We start from the raw sequence: 20,110 nt of genomic DNA, 5'->3' as shown, positions 1-20,110 counted from the left end.
ATGAACGATCGGTTTGAGGCCCTCCACGTTCCCGGAGCGAAGAGATGCCATTGGGCTACACTAGCACGCGACAGGGACAAATGGAGACGTTACTGGCGCCCGCTCGAGCAAATCGACGACTAACGGGAAGTTAAGTGATTAAGTGATTAAGTGATGAAAGTTACAAAAGTCACCTTCATCTGGAAAAGGAAAAATAATTAAAACCCAAAGTAAATGGAAGGAGAATAAAGAGCTGAGATCCGTGGACTGAAAAGGGGACCAGCAGCGCTGAAAGGTTGGTGGCCTCACGCTGCATCTTTGGAAAGATAAGTCCAACTGTGGTTTCTAGGTTCACTCCTCCGGGGCAAGGGAAGAAAACACAGCTGCTTCCAGACATGAGACCCTGCAGAAGGTGAATTAGGAAGGACTCTGAGCAGCTCCTAGCCACTACAAGCAGCGACCTCCGTGAAAGGGACAGTCTTTGGGCTGGAGCAATAGCACAGTGGGTAGGGCATTTCCTTGCACGCGGCCGACCTGGGTTCGATTCCCAGCATCCCATATAATCCCCCAAGCACCACCAGGAGTAATTTCTGAGTGCAGAGCCAGGAGTAACCCCTGTGCACTGCCAGGTGTGACCCCCTCCCCCAAAAAAGGAACAATATTTGAAAAACTCAGATTCCCAGCTGGGGGCTTCAGTAGAGCCCAGTCACTGCCCCTCCAACCCTCCCACACCTCACTCTCCCTAGTGCCTGGTCCCTCCCGCTGACATGCTCTAGGAAAACTTCCAAACACATGTCTCACTTAGACATCTAGGTGGATTTTCATCATTGCTACAGAGAAATTCACAATTTATCATTATTATTTTGGTTTGGGGGTCATACCCAGTGGCTCACTGCTGGTGGGGAGCCTTGGGGAGCCGTGCTATGCTGGAGATGGAATCCAGCCTCCTGCAGGCAAAGCCCGAGCCCCAACCCTTCAGCTCTCTCTCCAACCCAAAACAATACTTAGATGTCTCTACAAGCCTCACACCCCCAACTAGCTTCATTGGTGAATTCTATAGCATATTTCAGGAAGAAATGACAATTCTGCACAAACTCTTTTTTAGAAAATCAGAAGAATGGAGAACACTTACTTTCCAACTCATTAACTTTATAGCAAATCCAGATGAAGATTTTACAAGAAAACCCATAAAAAGACACATCAATATCGCTCATGCACAGAGACTTAAAAATTCATTTTAAATATTAGTCAATTAAACCCAGTAATGCGTGGGGGAAAAAGAATAATAGAAGTGGGGTGATGCCCACGTGGCTGGATCTGGGGGTGGCAAGTTTTGGCGTCACTATTCTAAAAGCAATGGTTGGAATTCACAGGATAAAAGAGAAAGATGTAGGAACAGTCAAATTTGCACAAAACATTTACCAAAACATTCAGTTTCAATTCATAATTTGAAACAGTCTCAAAAACTCCAGAGATGGGGCTGGAGTGATAGCACAGCGGGTAGGGCATTTGCCTTGCATGCGGCCGACCCAGGTTCGATTCCCAGCATCCCATATGGTCCCCCAGGCACTGTCAGGAGTTATTCCTGAGTGCAGAGCCAGGAGTAACCCCTGAGCATCGCTGGGTGTGACCCAAAAAGAAAAAAAAAACTCCAGGGAAAGTGAACAAACTTCATAAGAAATGGCATCATCACTTTCATCATTCCCTATGTTGCTGAAGTGTCAAGCATTTTGTATTTTTTGCCAGGGGCCGCACCTGGCAGTGCTAAGGGCTTACTCCTGGCTCTGTGCTCAGGAATCACTCTTGACATTATTGTGGGGGACTATATGGGGTGCCAGGGATTGAACCCAGGTCAGCATTGTGCAAGGCTTACCCGCTATAGAGCCTTACCCACTATACCCTCTCTCTAGCCCCAAACATTTTGCACATTTTTAAGAATTCATGATGTTTATGTATGTATCATACCTAACTTTTATGGTGGCACTTTTGAGTTCTGTAATTTTTCTTTATTATTGTTGATTATTTCTGGTAGTATTTATCTTGTCCTTCCCAGCTTCTGATTTGATAGAAGTTCAGAGAAATGGGTTTTATAATCTAAATGAAACCCAAATATCACACACTTTACCAATAATGAGCTGTCAGTGATACAAATATATAAAGTATCTTCTTGATCTGCAGATGACAATCATTCCTTGAGCACTATGTATTAAGCACTATTATATCCTGGGTGCTAAGAATACAATTATTCGAGCCCTACTTTTTACTAGGCACATCAGCCAGAGGCCCGGGAAATACAGAAATTCTTTCTTGCACTCTGGGTACCAAATGCATCCTGTAACAGAAACCTAGACAAAGGGCAGCGGTAACAAGGACAAGAAGCTGATTCTGCTTGGAGGTGGGACTGGGGAATTTCTTCATTTTCAGAATTCGAGCAAACCAATTTACCCAGCAAAGCTTCCCTAATCTCCTAAAGAACAAAATTAAGCCTTTAATGGCTTCTCAACATACCAATACCACTTCCCCCCAGGCTACATTCATATGCAAGTCTTATGAATTTCACACACATACACACACACACACACACACACACACATACACACACAGAGAAGAGAATTTCCATTTGGAAAATGAGAGCAAAAGTATTCTTTGGGCCCACTTGAAATCTGATGACCAATCATATCTATGTAACTTGAAATTGTCTCTGTGAGTTATAGGTAATTATTTCTCAAGTACCTTTGTGTAGGGCTGGGAGTGGGGGTGGGTGGGACTGGGAATTGTTAGGAATAAATTATCTGCAGTTGTGGTGAAACCACACAGTGGCAAGAAGAGTGACAGAATGGAATGAGGGGAGGAGGGCCTTGACATCATAGAGCTGGATACCAGCTCTGACCCCATGTCTTACCCCTGAAACAGTCAGGGGCAAATGAATTGGGTTAGCCCATTGGCACTTTCTCCTTGGAGTGAGGTTTGATAAAGAAAGCAAGTCCTTTCACCTGCCCTTTACCTTGACTTTCTTACAGCTGTTGCTTTTACAGTGCCTGGAATGGAGTTCAGTGATGCTCTTGGTTTCGCCACCCTTACTATAACAGTGTTTTTGTTTTGTTTAGTTTTGTTGCTTTTTGGGCCCGCTCGAGCAAATCGATGAACAACAGGAGGACCGTGACCGTGACCGTGAGTCACACCAGCGATGCTCAGGGGTTACTCCTGGCTCTGCACTCAGGAATTACTCCTGGCAGTGCTCAGGGGACCATATGGGATGCCGGGGATTGAACCCAGGTTAGCCACGTGCAGGGCAAACCCCCCTATCCGCTGTGTTGTCACTCAGGCCCTATGACAGTGTTTTGAGAACCACGATATCTCTTTTCTTCTTTTTTCTTTTTTTTTCTTTCTTTTCTTCTTTAGACTCCTCCAAAAGATGGCTTTGAGATCGCCGATGTCCGGCCAGTTACACACAGTCCTCCAGAAGAAAAGGCATCCCCTTCCTCCACCTTCTGGTTCTCTTCTTTGAGAAAAAAGAATGTACCCCGGGAGGGGGCACAGCCCCCGTGGCGATCCTCCGACAAGCACCCCACGGATATCATCCGCTTCAACTACCTGGACAACTGTGACCCCCTTGAGCAAGCCTGGCCAGGGTAGGCAGCCCCTGCCCCCTCCCCAGCTTTGCTCTTGGCCCTTTGGGATATGGAAAGATGAAAATAGAGCTTGGAAAATATGCAAATGCTTTCGATACATGCAAAACAAATTGAAAAGTAAATGAACCGTTTTTAGTAAATCTGCAGGGTTAATTGGGATTTGTTTGCATCCTGTAGCTGGAATGAGTTAACATGACAGCTGTTTTTAGTATTTTTAACACCTCAACATTCCAGTCTGGCTTGACATGTGAGAGCCCTGGGCTCAATGCCTGGTGCCTCGTACTTCTCCGTGCCACGCCAGGGACGGCTCCTGAAGCTGGGGTGGTGCCCCCAAATATTATCTTTCCTAAATAATGTGTACAGGATGTACTCACTTAAACTTAATGAAAGTAATTTCAGAATTGCTAATCCATACCACATTAAAACGAAAATAGAGAATGTCACATAGCTTATAAATCTTGATGACCTCTCATGAAAACAATCACAAAATGAATAAATTGTATCTACTTTTAGGAGGGGGTCTCCCCAGCAGTGTTGAGGACATTGGGGCACACTTCAAGCCACCCGGCTAGGGACCCCCGCCCCCGGTGTGCCCAGAGACCATCAGGCTACACCTGCTGGTGCATAGAGCCGTGTTGTACTGGGGCTGAGCTGGGCTTTGACACGCCAACCCCGGTCTCACATTGTGAACCAGAGACCCCTCTTCCAGGAACCAGCCTCGAGGACAGACATCTGTGCATCTACTGTGGGACACTGGTGGCCAGAGGGGGTGTTATACCCTTGTGAAGTTGGAGAGTCTCTGATGAATCTGTCTGGATTCTTCACCTTAGGGAGTTCGAGGCAATTGTAAAAGCAGAAATAAAACAAGTCCCCTCTTTCTGGTTTCCCTGTCTCTTAAAGACATAATGACTATTTTTTCTAGCTTTTTGGGGCACACCCAGTGATGATCAGGGGTTACTCCTGGCAGTGCTCAGGGGACCATATGGGATGCCAGGGATTGAATCCAGGTCGGCCGCGTGCAAGGCAAATGCCCTCCCCACTGTACTATCATTCTGGCCCACAATGACTGTTTCTATGAAGCTCTTCTAAGATAGAATGATGGTTGTGTGGTTGTGGAGGCAGAAGCCTTTATCTTATGAGGTGAATGTAAAAACAGTGATGGCTAATTCCTACTTTATCCCCAGAAAATATCATTTAAGGGGGCTGGAGAGTTAGTACAGTGGGTAGAGTACTTGCCTTGCACACAGCTGACCTGGGTTCAATCTCTGGCATCCCTTATGTTCCCCGAAGCCCACCAGGAGTGATTCCTGAGTGCAAAGCCAGGAGTAAGCTCTGAGCTCCACTGGGTGTGACCAAAAAAATAGAACGAGGGGGGAAAGAGAAAAATAAAGTAAGAGAGAGAGAGAGAGAGGAAGGAAGGAAGGATGGAAGGAAGGAAGGAAGGAAAAGAGAGAAAGAGAGAGAGAAAGAAGATGGTGAGAAGCAAATACTAACATGAATACAGACACCAGATGACACATGTGTTCCCACATTTCATTTTTTTGCCTATGTTCTGTCCTCAGCGTATGTCATCCCGAGAATATTCAAGCAAATGACGGTGTTCAAGCCCCACCCATAATCTCTCTGGGTATGGTAAACCACCAACTCTGTAGACAACATCATTTGCTTGATTGATTCTGCTTTTCAGTTTTAGGGGTTTCCCCCACCCCCACACTTCACTTCCTTTTATAATTGCGGGGTGGGGGTAGCATGGATAGAGAGGATTCCAAAGCCAAATATCTTAGATGTGCCTGGAGAAATCTAGCTTCTCTGCCATTGTGCTCCTCGGTTTTGATTCGATCACATGAGAACTTACTGAGGGATGACCATGGTGCCAAATCTCTGGGTGTAACTTTCCCACCTCAACAGAGATCAGCGGATGTACTCACAGACCCCTTTCTGAGTAGCACAATATGCACCTTGACCCCACTTTCTTTCTTCATGAAGGAGTCTATTGTGGAGATCACACAGCAGCTGTGGGTACTGATCTGCCGCTCTCCCTCCTGCGTGATGCCGAAATGGCAACCCTCCGTGTCTCCATTCATGGACATCCACTTGTTTCCAGTTGAGAGAAGGCAACCATTTCCATCACAGGAACAAGACCCCCGGGACCAATAGCTCGGGCAAGCATCCGAGATGCCCAACAACCATTTGTCACCTTTGCTGTGCTTTTTTTACTTTACAGGAGAAGGAAAAGGCACGAAATGACCCCAGATTCCAGCCAGCAGTCACGCGATAAGAAAAATAAACTACAGGACAGAGCTAAGTTAAGGAAAGCACAGTCATTGGTGAGTACGACTTACTAAAGATGCCCCACCAAAGAGCCTATGTCAAAGTTGGGTTTGTTTTTTTTTTTTCAATATACCAGGATCATCGATCATGGATTTGCTCGAGCGGGCCCAGTAACGTCTCCATTGGAGACTTTGTTGTTACTGTGTCTGGCATATCGAATACGTCACGGGGAGCTTGCCAGGCTCTGCCGGGCGGGCGAGATACTCTCGGTAACTTGCCGGGCTCTCCGAGAGGGGCGGAGGAATCGAACGCGGGTCGGCCATGTTGGCTGTGTGCAAGGTAAACGCCCTACCGCTGTGCTATCGCTCCAGCCACCTTGATTGAAATCACTTACTCAGTTTACAACCTTCAGATGCCCTTGATTTCATCTCAGCTCATTTTCTCTGCTTAAGAGAAGTGCATGAATGTATGGGAATGAATATGCTTTGGAAGCAGTGAAAAGGACCATCGTTATAGGTCTCTATCCCACTGGGAGTCCTAGGGGGCAGGTGGGGGTGTGAGGGTGCAGAAAATGACTTCTCTTTGGAATGCAGGATCCATTGACCCAAATAGAAAACCAGGCTTCTCGCATCCTTCCTGCGGCTGCTGGGGAAACAGGATTATTAAAGTGCATCTCAAGTGACTTAAAAAAAAAAAAAAAAGAATTAAGACCCTATCCTTCCCTGATTAAAAAAGACCTAATTGACTATCTGCCAAAGCCACTCTTGGGGACAGGGAACATTCCCATTTCGTAGCAGAATTTCCCAGGGGTGCTTCTCTGCACCCACCCCTCCCATCCCTTCCAGCGACGGGGTGCCGTACAGGTCCCGCGAGCAAGGTAAAAGGGAATGAGGATGGAATAAAAAGTTCTGATTACTCATAAAGATCTTGAAAGAAGTTTAGGCTCCACACACAAGGAAAATTCATATAAAACAGATGCCATTTGGGAGAGGAGTGAGAATATGCTCTTGAATAAATCACTTTTATGGCCCCCCGTGAAAGCCCTGTTACTTTCTGTTTAAATGCATTTTCAAGTGTTATGTTCAGAGAGAAAATGAGGGACAAAATGAACGTTTTTAAAGGGAGCAGTGGGCCTGCGGGGGGCAAGCCTGTGGGGCAGGATGTGCTGATGGCAGCCATCTGCGGATTTTAAAGCCACGCAGTAAAATTGTCGGTGGAAACTTAATTGTGCAGAATAACGGCACGAGGCTAATGTCACGGCACTCCTACCTGGTGCCCTGGAAGTAGCCAGTGGGTCTGGGTAGACAGGGAACTTGAAGGCCAGTGAGTGGGTAGGGCCATGCATACTGACAAATGGCCTCAGACTTAAACAAATCAAAAAGGCTAATCAGAAGCCACCCCGGGGCTCTGACACTCACCATCTGTCACGCACTTTCTGCGCTGGCTCACATGAAAATATCGGTCATTTGTTACAGACATAAAAAGTGGCACTCAGACCTTGCACACAGGTGGCCTTGAGGGCCCGGCAGGGAGATCCCTGCCCCCACACAGCAGCACAAAGCCAGGGACCCCCCTGCACCCTGCCATGTGTGTGGCCCCCAAAACAAAGGAAATAGTAGTTTAGGGTCCGAGATATAGTCCCAGGAATAAGACATTTGCCTTGTACACAGCCGATCCTGGTTCGATCCCCGACACCACATAGTGTCCCCTGAGCACCACCAGGAGTGATCCCTGAGCACAGAGCCAGGAGTAGCCTCTGAGCATTGTCGGGTATGACGCCAAATACACCTGCAGCCCCCCAAAAGTGGAATACATTAGAGCTCTGAGGGAGACCAGGGCCGATGTACTAAGGCAGAGTGTTTCTCTAAGTCGCTGAGCAGGCTTCTTCGAGAGCACTGAGCATGGAGCACTGGGCCCCCCAATCCTGCTGTGCTCTCCCATTGGGGAGGGGTGGGGAGAAGCCTGGCTGGCAGGGCCCCAAGTCTGTGATTGGTCAGCCCCTCTGCACTGGGTGAGCGGGGTGTCACACGCAGTGGCAAGAGGCCACTAGGAAGGTCTTGCCACTCGGGACAGAGATGGAGGAGAGGCCACTGGAGACCCAGGAGAAGCAGGGGCCACCCTGACAACCACAGCTGCGGTGGAGAAGATTGCGTACTCATTTCATAGAAAGTTCTAGAATCTTGAGGCCACTGTCTCTGGGAAGACTTCAGAAGCAGCTAGAAAAACAGGCAAGCAGATGAGACTTAGGGCCTCGTGTGGTGGGCGTGTTTCCTGCCACACCTGGAGGTGCTCAAGGATTACTCCTGGTTCAGTGCTCAGGAGTCACTTCCAGCAGGATGTGTGGGACCACCCTGGTTCCACCACCATCCAACAGGGGTCCAACACGTTTGCCCCTTAGCCCCTGTACTCTTCCAACCCAGTTTCAGGGTAAGTTTCTGATTCACGATCGGTAAATGTTCAGTTTGTATTCCTGTTTTATATTCGCATATACCTGGAGCTGCTTGAAAAATGTATTGGGTGAAAAGTGCTTGGGAGAGAGAAACAGTTTGAGAAGCCAAATTTAGGGGCACTGTCTCTAAAAGCCAGAATGAAAGGCCTTTGGGCAGGAAGGTAGTGGTTTGAATATATATAAATATAAATATATATATATATATATATATATATATATCTGGAGTGATAGCACAGCGGGAGGGCATTTGCCTTGCACGCAGCCACATGGCTGACCCGAGTTCGATTCCTCCGCCCCTCTCGGAGAGTCCGGCAAGCTACCAAGAGTATCTCGCCCGCACGGCAAAGCCTGGCAAGCTACCCATGGCGTATTTGATATGCCAAACACAGAAACAAGTCTCACAGTGTTACTGGGCCTGCTCGAGCAAATCGATGAACAATGGAAGGACAGTGACAGTGATATATATATATCAGAGAGCCCGGCAGCCTGCCGAGAGTGTCCCACCCACACGGACAGATGGACAGAGCCTGGCACCCTCCCTGTGGCATGTTCAATGTGCCAAAAACAGTAACTGTAACAGGTCTCATTCCCCTGACCCTGAAAGAGCCTCCAGTCGTTGGGAAAGATGACTTAGGAGAGGCTGGTAAAATATCAAGGCTGGGACGAATAGAGACATTACTGGCTCCCACTCGAGTAAATCGAGGAACAACAGGATTACAGTGATACAGTGAAAGGCCAGAATGAAAGGCCTTTGGGAGGAGGGTAGTGGTTTGGACATTGTGGGGAGCTCCTCCCTGCCCCCATAAAGGACAGTTGATATTTGGAGAAGCTAGAGCTGGGCGAGTGGCAGGGCTGGCCGGCCAGGAAGCATCCCGCATAAGACCTGCAGGGGTGAGTGGAGGCGAGGGTGGGGGGCTGGCCACAACTTGCCATCCCAGCAGACTCCGGATCTTTCTCTGAGCGTCCCTGGGGAGTTGTTTCAGACCCCCAGGCTCTGCTGCGGGCTGGTCATGTTCGCCGTTGTTTAGGGAGCTGAGGCTTTCCAGGACCCCTTTCTCGGGAAGCAGCTTCCAGGTCAAGGGCTGCCGGCTAACAGCGGCTTCACTCACCTGTGCCACCCTCCCCTGGGATTCACAGATAAGCGACGGGAATGGCGCCTATCAGATCCTGGCTGCTTTACAGCGGCGAAGATTGCCATCGAGAGCATCTAAACCCCAAGCAGTGACCCATGCTCCGTGATTATAAAATTCCGTGTACTGAGGCTGGAGCAATAGCACAGCGGGGAGGGCATTTGCCTTGCACGCAGCTGACCTGGGTTCGATTTCCAGCATCCCTATGGTTCCCTGAGCACCGCCAGGGGTAATTCCTGAGTGCAGAGCCAGGAGTAACCCCTGTGTATTGCCGGGTGTGACCCCAAAAAGAAAAAAGGTAAGGTAAAGGTAAAGGCCCTCCCGTTGATCGTTGATTTGCTCGAGCGGGCCCAGTAACGTCTCCATTGGAGACTTTGTTGTTACTGTGTTTGGGTAGTAATAATAAAAAAATAAAATAAAATTCCATGTACAGCAAAGCAATTAAAAATAAGCATGACGGGTAGCCAGGCATCCTCTAAATGGGATTTCAGGGGTTTTCCTCTCTTACGTAGAGATGTGAAAAACACACACATAATTTTTTTTTCTTTAATTTTAACAAGTCGGGTAGCGGGCTAGTACAGGGGTCAGGGAGCCCGTCTCGCCCCTTATACTCCTGTGGTGCTGGCCTCAGTCCCACCCCCAGCACCACATACGGTCTTTCAAGCACCACCAGTCTCACTCCTGGCCCCTGAGCACCTCCAGGTGTAACGAAAATAATTTTTTGTTTGTTTTTTGGGGGGAGCCAGAAGTGGTCGCTGGTAAGGAGGCCCTCTCAGTCAGTGGCCAGCTGCGGGCCTGGGACGGCCGCTGAGGGTGAGGGTCCGCGGGGCGGCCAGCAGGGGGCGCCCGCTCGCTCCCCTGCTCGTTCATTCCTCCCGCGCAGCCAGCCGTTTGAGCCTGTTCCCCTCTGTACCCCACGCCCTAGGGGCCCCCATGTCGAAAGTCACAGCTGTGGGAAGTGAAAGTGCAGAGTGGACGCACACTGTCCTCTCCTGCCGGGCCCTACGGGACCCCGGAACCCGTATGTGGTGCCTGGCGGCCTGTGCCTGGGTCTCCTGGGCCCCCTGCACCCCTCACTCCTCTGTGCCCCCCTGCATCCTCCTGGGCCCTCTCGTGCTCCCTGCGCCTCCCTGTGTCCACAGCAGCCTCTGGGCTCCATGCACGCGTCCACCCACCGACCTCCCGGCTGCACTTTTTATTGATCCCTAAGGGAGGAAAGCCCTGGGCACTGCCAGGGTCTATCTTACCACCGCCCACCACACCCCCGGAAAGGGTTGTACCAAGGGCAGGGTGGAGGACCAGGGGGTCAGCGACCCCCAGACTACACATCCTCCCCTCCCCCTGCCCGGCCCCACACCACCAGCACCCCCTAGTCTCCCACATTCCCCCCCACCACCCCCCACCCCTGACAGCTGTGCCAGGTGTGGCCCAGGTACTCCTCCCTCCCACCAGGGCAGGGCTAAGCAGCACCAGTCCTGGGCCTGGCCCGGAACCCACTAATCAGTTGGCAGAGAATCAGCGAGTGCTTCCCCCGGCCCCCCCACCCCGGCCCTGCGCCTGCCAGGGCTTCTTGCTGGAGTCGGCAGGAGAGAAGCCTGTGTCGGCGGCACTCCTGGTTCTCGGCATCCTCCTGCGAGAAATCTTAATCCCTGTCACTGCTGGGTTTTAAGGGTTCTTGGGGAGGTGGGGTGGTGAGGGCACACCCAGTGCTGCTCAGGACTTGCTCCCGGCTCTGTGCTCGGGATCACTCCTGGCAGGGCTTAGGAGACCCTATGGGGTGCCACGGATGGACCCCAGTCCAACAGTTCACAAGGCCCTCCCCACTGTACTACCACTCCAGCCCCACTACTGGATTTTTAACACGTACAGCAAGATGGCCGGAGCGATAGCACAGCGGGTAGGGCGTTCGCCTTCCACGCGGCCCACATGGCCGACCCGAGTTCGATTCCTCCGCCCCTCTCGGAGAGCCCGGCAAGCTACCGAGAGTATTCGATATGCCAGACACAGTAACAACAAAGTCTCCAATGGAGACGTTACTGGGCCCGCTCGAGCAAATCGACGATCAACGGGAGGGCCTTTACCTTTTACCTTTACAGCAAGATGGGACGCAGGCACATGCATCGCATTCATCCACGCACATCTCCCCACAAATGGGCAAGCAGCCCAGGTCTGCACAGGGACATTTGGAGACAGCCTTTCTGCTGATGCTCATTTCTGATTGGGTTTATCTTTGTTGTAAGGCAACACCAGGCAGTGCTCAGGAATCACAACTGGCTCTGCTCAGGGATCGCTCCTGGCTCTGTGCTTGGGACTCACTCCTGGCTCTGTGCTCAGGGCTCACTCCTAGCTGTGCTCAGGGCTGACTCCTGGCTCTGTGCTCAGGGCTCACTCCTAGCTGTGCTCAGGGCTGACTCCTGGCTCTGTGCTCAGGGCTCACTCCTGGCTGTGCTTAGGGATCACTCCATGGTCTGTGCTTGGGATTCACTCTTGGGATTCACTCAGGGATGATTCTTGGCTCTGTGTTCAGGGCTCACTCTTGGCTCTGTGCTTGGGATTCACTCTTGGCTCTGTGCTCAGGGCTGACTCCTGGCTCTGTGCTCAGGGCTCACTCCTGGCTCTGTGTTCAGGGTTCACTCCTGGCTCTGCACGCAAGGCTTACTCCTTGCTTTGTGCTCAGGGAGGACTCCTGGCTCTGTGCTCACTGTTCACTCCTGGCTGTACTCAGGGCTGGCTCCTGGTTCTGTGCTTAGGGCTCACTCCTCACCGTGCTCAGGGAATCACTCTTGACTGTGCTCAGGAATCACTCCTGAAGGGGCTTGGAGGACCCATGCAGTGCCAGGGATCCAAGCAGGCCAGCTGCGTGCAAGGCCAGCGCCTCAATCTCTGTCTTGTCTCCCTGGCGCTTCCCTTGTGCTTTGGGTGCCAGAGAGTGAACTGGGGGTCTCAGATGCACAGAACAGGAGCTTTGTCCCCAGGCTCCTCTTCCACCCGGCCCCATGATGAGTCTGAGGCCTGTGCCCACCCCGGGGCTCGCTCCTGCCGCATCCTTGGGAGGCGGTGGGGTCTGACCTCAGTCTCGGGGCCATCCCTGCAGTCGCTCAGCCTCTGCTGACTCCAAGTTACTGAGAAGAGAAACCAAGGGCCAGCTAGGGCTGTCTCTCTCCCTGACTCTGCTTTCACCAGAGTGGGCAGCGTTGAGGAAACAGGGCACCTTCTGCAAAGGGGGTGACCAAGGAAGGCCCCCTGCACTGCTAGGTGGGAGCAGACGAGAGCCAGGAGACTCTTGGGGAGAAGGCGAATGTCAGGACACACAGCGGGCCCCTGAGGCCCCGTTCTCGGAGAGAGGCTGGGCAGATGGACTGTCCCTGCCGTGGATAGTATCCCCGGCTCCTGGGCCTCTCTTGATCCCACTGCATGCTGATGCAGTAACCGCAACTGTTTGAGTGTGTGCGGCAGGAACTTCCCACTCTGGGATTCTCAGCCGTGATTGCTCTTCGTGGAATGACCACGGCTCCCCATCCTAGAGTTCACCCCCTTCTGTACTGCCCCCACTGCCTGCGGCCTTCCATCTTTTTTTTCTCTGCTGTGAACATTTAAATCTTCCACGAAGAGCCCCTTGCAGCCGCTGTTTTCAGGGGGCAGCTGGAGGGGTGGGGTCAGGAGCCCAGAACAGTCTGCAGGGATGAGTGACAGTTACCCAGAGGGAGGGAGGACACTGGGGACTGGCCCTAGCCAAAGCAGCAGCTTGTAGGCGCCTGCCCGGGCCTGTAGGCCTCAGGGTGTGGAGGCAGGGTTCCTCACAGGTGGTTAGCGCATCGCATTGGATTCGCTTTCCTGTCCCTGGGGCCCGGGGGAGCACAGGCAGCCTCCCGAGGGGCATCCAGGACCTCATCTGGGTTCGAGCACATGGGGGTTGGGACCCACCCGCAGCAATCTGGGTTAGAACTCATCACCCCGCAGGAATCCACGGCACTTCTGAGCACTGGAGCGAGAGATCAGTAAGGGAGGGCATTTGCCTTGCACACGGCTGAGCTGACCTGGGCTTGATCCCCATATGGTCCCCCGAGCACTGCCGAAAATGATGTGCAGTGCCAGGAGTAACCCCTGAGTATCGCTAGGTAAGGCATGAAAACAGAAGAAGATGGGGCTGGAGCGATAGCACAGCCGGTAGGGCGTTTGCCTTGCACACGGCCGACCCGGGTTCGATTCCCAGCATCCCATATGGTCCCCCGGGCACCACCAGGAGTAATTCCTGAGTGCATGAACCAGGAGTAACCCCTGTGCAAAGCTGGGTGTGACCCAAAAAGCAAAAAAAAAGAAAACAGAAGAAGAACTCACTGCATGTCTGGGCTGGTGCCTGCCCCATATTCAGTTAGAACCTACTGCACACCTAGGTTGGTGCCTGCCCTATATCCGGTTAGAGCCCACTGCACACCTGGATTGGTGCCCGCCCCATATCCGGGTTAGAGCCCCCTGCACACCTGGGTTGGTGCCCGCCGCACAAGCACACCTCCCCCACAGCCATCCTAGCGTCAGTCCAGGGCAGTTTCTCTCCAGGGTCTCTCGGGTACTCCCTTTGCTCCGCTTCACCCCAGTTTGGCCTCTCCCACCCTCTGGCAAACCATCAGCAAAAGCCATGCCAGGCTGGCAGGACACTGGGCCCACAGGCTGATCCAACCCAGGTCCCCACCCAGGGCACACGCCGTCAGGAAGATGCCGGCGGCAGCTGGGAGTGTGTCTGCCAGGTGCCACTTTGTGCAGCAGTGAGGCGTTTAGAAGCAGCGAAGAGGCGGGGAGATGAGGCCACCGGCAGAGCCAAGTTCTGCTTGCTTGCTTGTTGTGGGGTTGGGGCCACCCCCAGGGGGGCTTTAGAGCCCAGAGAGAGACAGAAGGGGGGGAGGTGTGGTATTGCCACAGACTCCACGCCCTGCGAGTTGCGTTCGTGTGTAGCAGTAAGGAATGAGCTAAGCGTGGAACAAGGCCCGGCAGGGACATCAGGAAAGGCTGTGCCACTGGGCCCCTGTCCAGAATGTTCTGGCCCAGGTCTGGATCAAGGCAGAAGCTTCTCTCTCTCTCCCTCTTCTCTGCTGCTAGCTCAGTGGCTCTTCTCTCTCCTGCTTTCTCCTCTCCCTCTGCTCCTCTCTCCTGCTCACGTGCAGATGTCAAGGAAAAGCTGTTTCTCACTGTGAGTCTGGGCTGCAGTGCCAGCCGGCAGTGTGTGCATGCATGCAGGGAGAGCGGGGAGAGGGGCATGCGAGGGGATGCTCCCAGCCTCAGCTGCCTGGAGGGTCTCAGCCTGTGCCTGCAGGGAGAGCAGGGAGGGGGGCATGTAAGGGGATGCTCCCAGCCTCGGCTGCCTGGAGGGTCTCCGGCCCAGCAGCTGGGGGATGGATGTGGCCGCAGAGCACACACCTTGCATGTTCAGTCCCCATCACCACATGGCAGCTCTCTCCAGCCACCCCTGGCCATATCCCGTCTCCGGAACACACACTTCACACTCTTTTTGCTCGGGAACCCCCGTTCTTGAGGTTCAGGGAAGTTGCTGGTTGTGAAGGCATTTTGGAACCCCAGGAATGAATTCATTGTCGCTGGAAGCCAAGACTCAGTTGCATGAGGAGTGGGCAGGAGCTGGTGGGAAGTCTGATCTCACCGTCCCTGCTTCCTGTCACGAGAACAGTTTGGTGGGAGCACTTCCTGTGGAGTTCTGGGAGTCACAGCTTCTCTCCTTCCCAGGTATCCCTGAACGCAGATCCCAGCTCCCCCCGCCAAGTGCCGGCCAGGCTGGCCTGGTCTCCTGAGCCGTCGGCAACGCTCCCAACCACGGAAGTAGCAGCGAAGATTCTCCTACAGCAGCTCCGGGGCCAGCCCAGGCTCCCGCTGCTCCCCGGCCGGGCCCTGGATGTACCGTTGATTTAAAGTGGGGACAATGTGTTTGTTGCCACCACAAGATCACTTGATGCTGTAAGGACTTGGATGCATGTTGGCCGCCCTCTAGTAGAAGCTTTTCCTTCAAATACTTTTTGTTTTGTTTTGGTTCTGTTTGGGGGCCACACTCAGATGTGCTCCGGTCTTACTCCTGGCTCTGCACTCAGAGGCTGGGGTTGGGGACAATAGGGGATGCCGGGAATTGAACCTGGGTCAGCGGCGTGCATGGCAAACTCCCTCCCCGCTGTGCTATCACTCTGGCCGGTCCTTCAGATTCTCTAGTGTGGCATGTGCGTGCTGTTGGGAAAGGCATTCCGGGGGTAACTCGGGATACACATTCAGGACACAGGTGATGCTACACCAGGTCACATTAAGAAGGGGGTTAGACTCACACCCAGTGACATGAGGGCACCAGTGGCGTTCAAGAAGGATGCAGACAGCACTCACCCAGGAGGACGACGGATCTTCATCCCAGCTGCCACCCCAGAAATGTCGTGGCTTTCCAGCAAAGGTTGGAACTAGCCTCACAGTAAGTCGATGAAGTAGTTGAAAACCTGAAGAAACTTGGGGCTGGAGTGATAGCACAGCAGATAGGGCGTTTGCCTTGTCTGCAGTCAACCCGGGTTCGATTCCCAGCATCCCATATGGTCCCCTGAGCACCGCCAGGAGTAGTAATACTTGAGTGCATGAACCAGGAGTAAGTGACCCCCGTGCATTGCCGGGTGTTACCCACAAAGCAAAAGTAAATAAATAAAATAATTTAAATGAATAAATAAATATATAAAGAAACCTGAAGAAAACTTGCCGAGCATCAGAGGATACCAGACACCCTAGTGGTTTAGTGGTGACAGGGTATTTCTCTCTCGCCCTCTTGGAGGCTGAAGTCTGAGACGGAGGTGTCCAGGTTGGGACCTCAGGACTTCACCTGAAGTCCTGTGTCCTGTGTGCGCATCTGTGTTCTGTCCTCTCCTCAGAGGACAGTGTCACACTGATGCCTCATTTAGTTACCTCAGAAGAGAAGACTCATCTCTGCTCACAGCAGGGTCCTGAGTTCCAGAGCTTAGGGGATCCCTGTGGGATGCCAAGAACATCACAGGGGCCGGTGGAGCCCCAGGACACAGCCGCCTCATGGGGCTTTGTAACTGCTCCGTCTGCTGAGGCTCGAAGGTCAGACCCAGGCTGGAGAGATAGCACAGTGGGTAGGGCGTTTGCCTTGCATGCAGCCGACTGGGGTTCGATTCCCAGCATCCCATATGGTCCCCTGAGCACTGCCAGGAGTAATTCCTGAGTGCAGAGCCAGGAGTAACCCCTGTGCATCACCGCATGTGACCCAAAAAAAAGCAAAAAAAAAAAAAAAAGGTCAGACCTGGTGGTTTCTGATCCAGTGAGACCCAGGTCAGAACAGAGCCCACAGGGGGCAGAGAACCCCAACTCCATCAGCACCTACCTGGTCATACCTGTGAAGAGGTTGGGGAAGGAGGGAGCAGGAATGTTCGCCCTAACTAGGTGGGCACCCATGTCCACGAAGGAGCAGCGGGCTTGGAAGGGAATACAGAAACTGTTGCTTTCCTGCAAAAATTGGAGTCAGACATGCTAAACGGCCCCCTCCGTCCCCATTCCCGGCCCAAACAGGTGCAGAGGGAGAGGAACAACCAGGTGATGTCAAGTCTGTATGTGTCCAGATTCTGCGTTTGTTTTTGTTCGGGGGCCTCACACAGTGGTGCTCGGGGTCTGGCTCTGTGCTCAGGGTCACTCCTGGAGGTGCTCAGGGGACCCCACAGGGTGCCAGAGAAGGCACCGAGGTGAGTCTTGAGCAAGGCTGGCACCCTCCCTGCTGTTCTGTCTCTCCAGCCCACAGGACCGAGTTTCTCATGCCTTGGCTGCTACTCCCATCACACGTTCCAGCGGGTCTACTGAGAACTATTGGGGGGAGGGGGCGGTGAGGGCGACATGTTAGAAGCAGCTCTCCCTGCGAGCCTGGCTCTGCCTTCTGTGCCCACGGCCACACAGCACTGTGTAGGTCGTCAGCCAGCTCCTTTTCAGCCCGGTGGCCCCCAGCCCCATTCCCTGGGCTTGTCCACCCTGTGATCACCTAGCCATAGGCACATGGCCTGCCTGGCTCTGCACTCGTGGTCACGGAGTTCTGAGCATGCAGGGGTGGGCTGGCTAAGCTCTGAAGTCCAGTAGCATCGTGTATGAAACACATTTTCGATTAATGATACTGTCCGTGCATGATGGGTTTGGGGGAATGGAACCCCAGGGCATGTCAGGGATTACCCGTGTGCCACGGAAGCAGGGGCTAGAGGAGTTGCGTGACCACGAAGGCCACAAGAAGTTCCAGCACTGGGGCCCAGTCCCAGGCATCGGCCTGAACCAGCCAGGTGGGCACGGAGATATGAAGTTGACCTTCCTCCTCCTTTGCCGCCGGTGTCCTCTCGTCTTCCTGACACTGTCCTTTTGGGGGGCTCTGCCTGACCCGCTGCCGCTCCCATCCGCAAGGCACCTTCTCCCAGCTCCGCGTTTCACTGGGTTTTGGTGGCCGGTCTCAGTCAGGGGCTTCACTCGGTGGCAATGATAGAGAAAGACCACAAGAGGGCGCGCAGCGCCCAGAGAGCGGCGGGGGCGGCCCTGCCGTCCAGGGGCTCAGGGGAGGCCGGGAAGCCCGAGTCGCAGGGGCGTGGGGATATTTATCTGCCCCCCTGCGGGCGGTATTAATGCAGGGGGGCAGATATGCAGCTCGGGACTTTGATTACAGCACAACGAGCCAACACACATCCACAGAGGGTCTTTTTTTTCTTTTTTTGGGGTCGTGGGGTTGGGCTCACCTGGGCTGTTCAGAGGCCCATATGCCAATTCCCTGGATCTAATTGGGGATAGCCCAAAGCAAGAAGGGGCCAGAGTGATAGGACAGCAGGGAGGGAGTTTGCCTTGCACGCAGTTGGCCTGGGTTCGATTCCCAGCATTGCACAGGGTCCACTGAGCATCTCCAGGAGTAATTCCTGTGTGCAGAGGAACCCTTCAGCATCACCAGATGTGACCCAAAAAGCAAACCCCCCCCCAAAAAAAAAGAAAAAGGCACCAACCTCTGTACTATCTCTCTGACCCTCCACCTGATGTTTGAAGAATCCACACCTAGTCTTAGGAAGAAACAAAATGTGGGGATGTTGAGGGGTTAAACCACCCCTGGGATGCTCAGGGTTACTCCTGGTGGTGCGTGAGGACCACATGGGGTACCAGGAACCAAACCCGGTCAGCTATGTGCCAGGCAAGGGACCTACCTGCCACGGTTTGGCTGTGACTCAGAAGTGGAGCCACTGGTTCACATCAGTGAGGCTGGGTTTGGTCCCCTAAACTCTGGAGCTAAAATTAAATAGGGGAAAAATAATTTTAAAATAATAATAATAAATCAATAGGGCTGGAGCGATAGCACAACGGGTAGGGCATTTGCCTTGCATGCAGCCACATGGCCGACCCGAGTTCAATTCCTCCACCCCTCTCGGAGAGCCCGGCAAGCTACCGAGAGTATCTCGCCCGCACAGCAAAGCTTGGCAAGCTCCCCGTGATGTATTCGATATGCCAAACACAGTAACAAGTCTCACAATGTTACTGGGCCCGCTCGAGCAAATCGATGAACAACGGGAGGACAGTGACAGCGACAATAATAAATAGGGGATCAGAGGGATAGGACAGCAGGCAGGTCGTTTGCCTTGCATGCGGCCAACCCAGGTTCGATCTCCGGCATCCCATATGGTCCCTGGAGTGATTCCTGAACACAGAGCCAGGAGTAAGTCCCAAGCACTGCCAGGTGTGGCCCCAAACCCCAAATCCCCAAGAAATAATAAAATAAAATAATACAATTGAATGACAAAATTATGTAAATGGAAGAGAATAAGTAAAACAAATGAAATAAAATAAGACTTACTAAGATTCATAGAATAGATGACTTGTATGAAAATAAAAGTGAAATAAAATGACACCAACAAAATAAATTTAAGTAATGAAAATAAATTAACAAAACAAATGACAAAATAACTAAATTGAATGAAATAACACAAATGATGGTGCCATGATTGGGCTGCAGTTCAGATGCCTGCCCGGGTTCAGTTCCCAGCACCTTCTGGTACCCTGAGCGCCCCGAGATAACCCGGGGTGCCCCCTCCACCCCGCAGGGCTTGAACAACTCGTAGCTTTAATCTTGCCTAAAGGCCCAGAGCAGTTGTCAAAGAATTGCTGGTGGGTGCCCAGCCCCCCGCCCCAGCCCACCAAAGACAATGGCATGAATAAAATAAAATATATGAAATGAAATAAAAACACAATAAGATACACACTGAAAACAAGTCAAAAGAAGCAAGAGAGATACGTCAATGGGCTCGGCCATGCAAGTGGCCCGGGTATGACCCTGGCACCACTGCGTACCCCCAGGAGGGGCTATGAGGACAGACTAGGCATAGCCCCCACACACACACTGCCAGGTGCAGGCTCAAACCAAAAAAGAGTTATAAGCAAAAAAGGCATAGCAGGTAGGGTGTTTGCCTTACATGCAGCTGACCTGGGTTCGATTCCTCCGTCCCTCTCAGAGAGCCCAGCAAGCTACTGAGAGTATCCCTCCCGCATGGCAGAGCCTGGCAAGCTCCCCGTGTCATATTCGATATGCCAAAAACAGTAACAAGTCTCACAATGGAGATGTTACTGGTGCCCACTCGAGCAAATCGATGAACAATGGG

At 52.5% G+C, this 20,110-nt stretch overlaps 1 protein-coding gene across 2 annotated transcripts in view; it reads left to right on the top strand.

Moving 5' to 3' along the window:
* FBXO16 (F-box protein 16) overlaps positions 1 to 15,219 on the top strand; it is a 38,299-nt gene extending 23,080 nt beyond the window's left edge. For both annotated transcript variants that reach the window (XM_056113935.1, XM_056113934.1), the window contains exons 6-9: positions 3,382 to 3,611; positions 5,836 to 5,938; positions 14,621 to 14,646; positions 15,195 to 15,219. In XM_056113935.1, coding sequence (XP_055969910.1) covers positions 3,382 to 3,611; positions 5,836 to 5,938; positions 14,621 to 14,646; positions 15,195 to 15,204 — 369 coding nt within the window. In that variant the 3' untranslated portion in view covers positions 15,205 to 15,219. The remainder of the gene's footprint in view (positions 1 to 3,381; positions 3,612 to 5,835; positions 5,939 to 14,620; positions 14,647 to 15,194) is intronic.
* The last annotated feature ends 4,891 nt before the right edge of the window (positions 15,220 to 20,110 follow it).

The sequence above is a fragment of the Sorex fumeus genome, unplaced genomic scaffold, assembly GCF_029834395.1.
Source record: "Sorex fumeus unplaced genomic scaffold, SorFum_2.1 ptg000024l, whole genome shotgun sequence".
Taxonomy (NCBI): Eukaryota; Metazoa; Chordata; class Mammalia; order Eulipotyphla; family Soricidae; genus Sorex; species Sorex fumeus.
This window is presented reverse-complemented; position numbering and strand designations above follow the sequence as displayed.